Source organism: Saccostrea cucullata, unplaced genomic scaffold (assembly GCF_032062105.1).
Source record: "Saccostrea cucullata isolate Sc308-1 unplaced genomic scaffold, CSIRO_AGI_Scuc_v1 ctg8781, whole genome shotgun sequence".
NCBI classification, from domain to species: domain Eukaryota; kingdom Metazoa; phylum Mollusca; class Bivalvia; order Ostreida; family Ostreidae; genus Saccostrea; species Saccostrea cuccullata.
The window spans coordinates 25,001-27,878 of NW_026926560.1; the positions used below are offsets into that span (position 1 = coordinate 25,001).

Consider the following 2,878-nt stretch of genomic DNA (forward strand, 5'->3'; position numbering starts at 1 on the left):
CTGATCCACGCCTGTCAATGAGACGTGATACGGCTCTTCGGATCAAATTACACGTGACACTGTACTGTTATATTGATAAATTTATTATATACCCCATTATAACTGGCTAAATATATTAAAATAATCCTTTAGAGATCAATGGTATCATATTAATCCAATAAACAAAGCATTAAAACAAAGGACTTTTTAACGTGCAAGAAAAATAACGTCATATTTCTGCGTACTACCTCAACAGTTTCAGAAAGTGGTGATATGGATTCAGAAAACCACAGTGTGGTGATCCAGAAAGTGGGATCACGACGTCACGTGATTGCATAAAATCAACAGTAAAATTGAGAGATACACATTAGGTATATAATAAAGATCAAATATCACTTGTCTAATATAAATTATTTTCAAAAAAAATAATTCATGTTATAAAGGTTACAAAGCTCAATCAAAGTTATAAATGATCCAGGTAAACTCTGAAACTGAAAATCAAGTACAATCAAATCTATTATAGCAACCACCTGTACAGTGTTTTCCCTTTATTTCAAAGTAAAGGGTTAGAGATCAGTTGTAACAGGCTAAGGGCTGAGGTTTATAAACAGAATCTCTGTGGACCTTGCAACAAATTTTTACGCTTTGGTATCTTTTAGATTCAGATACATGTACATTTGTAGCCATCCGAGTAAATGGAACTGTTGGATAACAGCATCAACATCACAAGGCATTTCATAGGAATCTACTGTAAATCACTTTTTATTCGCGAGAACTTTATTTTCGCGTAATTACGCGAGACAGACAATGAGCTCGCGAAAATATGATTCTTGCGTATATTAGTATTTCTATGGATTATATAAAGCAATCACCATAATTCGTGAAAATTTTGTCTCGCTCATAAAGTGGCAATGACTATCTCGAGAAAATAAGGTGTCGCGAAAATTTAGTGATCTACAGTATCACTTCCCTGTCCACCATCCCCTTCATGAAGCTGATAAACATGTATTGATACACACAAGATTATTTTACTGTAGTTACCTCTCTCCTCACATTCCAGTGTGTCCTCCATGCCTATGTCCCAGAAGTGTTCTGGTGTTCCAGGGGCGGCATGTTTAGCTCGGTGTCTGGAGCAGGTCTGCATTCTCTTCTGTATCTCCTCTTCAGAAAGTCCCAGCCCCTCATAGTACTACAAAAACAATATGGAGTTACTATGATACAAAATTTCTGAGAAGAAAAAAAATCCTCATTTTTCACTGATGAAAATTAATGTAAAGATTTTGTGAAAAGTTAAGTTTACTTTCACTGGGAATGCCCTGGTTTATCATTATCAATCCCATGAGGCAATACTCTAAATATTAATTTAGAATTCGGCTTATAGACTAGAACCACTGACCTCTCTACACTCATCACATTTGTGAGCTGGTAGTTTTCTTCTCTCGTCCTGCTTCCTGACAACATCCACATGGGCAAAGTTTGGCTGCTCCTTACTGGGCACTCTGTTAAAAGTAAAGCTATCTACAATCTCTCTGTTGTATTAAAGGGTTTGTGAGGAGTAGACTGGATCAGAAACATTATCTTGCAAAATTTTAAATTCCTTGATACTAATAAGGGATTTTCTGTATGAGTTATACATTTATGATTTAATCAATATGTTAGTAGTTTTATTTGCTATACCATTGCAAAACTTTCACTGCACGAAATTTTTACCTATCAAAGCTGTCTTCATGATCTGGAATAAAATCATCCTCTTCTATATTTTGAAAATTGTTTCCTGGTTCTAAAAACAAAAGCACATTGCATTTCCATTTTATCCAGATGTGTAACATCCAGTGCACATCAATAATCAATGCATGTGAATTACTACCTTACTTATACTTGTGAAATTGAAAATTCTGTACATTTTGAAAAAAAAATATATTACATGTTCTCAAATTGTACGGTGCACTGTTTGTATTAAAAAAAATGACAAATCTTTTTTGTTTTATTTTAAAGTTACCTTCTGAGAAGTTTTCGGGAATCCTGATATATCTTTTCCTGCCACCCCCAAACTTCATACTACAGGGAATGGACTGGGACTCCTCCTCTCCACCTCCCTGTGGATCATCCACATCAATGCAGGTGGAGGTCAGTGGATTGGTGGACTTCCTCAAGTCTTCAATTCTAAAGTCCGTCAGGTTTCCAATATGGCTACTGTCCCCTGCAGGATTCACATCAATGTCTGGTAGGTCATCAGATTTCAAACTCTGGGAGTCATCACATAACAAGGACAGCTGTACCCCAGGATCAACACTGCCATTAAGAGGGGGCAGAAAGGACACCTGACCTTGGGACGCCTCTGTAGGTCCAGTATTGAGTGATCCTGGTGCAACTGTTTCATCAGGATCACAGTCAATGGATGGACTCCTTTTATTTCGCCTTTTGACTTTTAGACCATTCTGTCTTAGTGTATTGTTTTTACATTTCCTTGGAGTTAAAGGTCTTTTAAAGGGCGACAGATTTTCTTTCTCGATTATTTTCACATCAGAAGTTTCAGAACTCTTTCTTCCCTGATTATGTGAAACATCTTTCAGTGACAGTTCTATGGCTTTTTGGATATCATCCGTTTCAGTCTTTTCTGGCTGTGGCTTTGAAGGCATGTTCATAAAGACCTGACTCAGCGTGCTCTGTCTCAGGGTAGGGGAATCCTTTGCTGCTGGTTTTGTAGCATTCAGCCAATCCTCATCAGCATCCATTTTCTTTTTCCTTTCCTGAGAACTTATCAATTTGCTTTGGTTCAGTTTCCCTTTTCGTCTACCTTGAGACAGATTTTTAAAAGTTTTAAACGAACTGTTAGCAGTAGGAGATGTGATACAGTCCTCATCGAAGAGTCTTGTCTGGACTGGACTATTCTGGTTCT

The 2,878-nt window shown here is 37.1% G+C and overlaps 1 protein-coding gene across 1 annotated transcript in view; it reads right to left on the reverse strand.

Annotated features, from left to right (window-relative positions):
- Window positions 1-2,870, reverse strand: part of LOC134272062 (DNA endonuclease RBBP8-like) — a 3,261-nt gene extending 391 nt beyond the window's left edge. Inside the window, exons 1-4 of the mRNA XM_062754298.1 lie at window positions 1,979-2,870; window positions 1,690-1,759; window positions 1,376-1,508; window positions 1,021-1,168 (exon numbers count right to left, since the gene is read on the reverse strand). Coding sequence (XP_062610282.1) covers window positions 1,021-1,168; window positions 1,376-1,508; window positions 1,690-1,759; window positions 1,979-2,714 — 1,087 coding nt within the window. The 5' untranslated portion in view covers window positions 2,715-2,870. The remainder of the gene's footprint in view (window positions 1-1,020; window positions 1,169-1,375; window positions 1,509-1,689; window positions 1,760-1,978) is intronic.
- Between the last annotated feature and the right edge of the window lie 8 nt (window positions 2,871-2,878).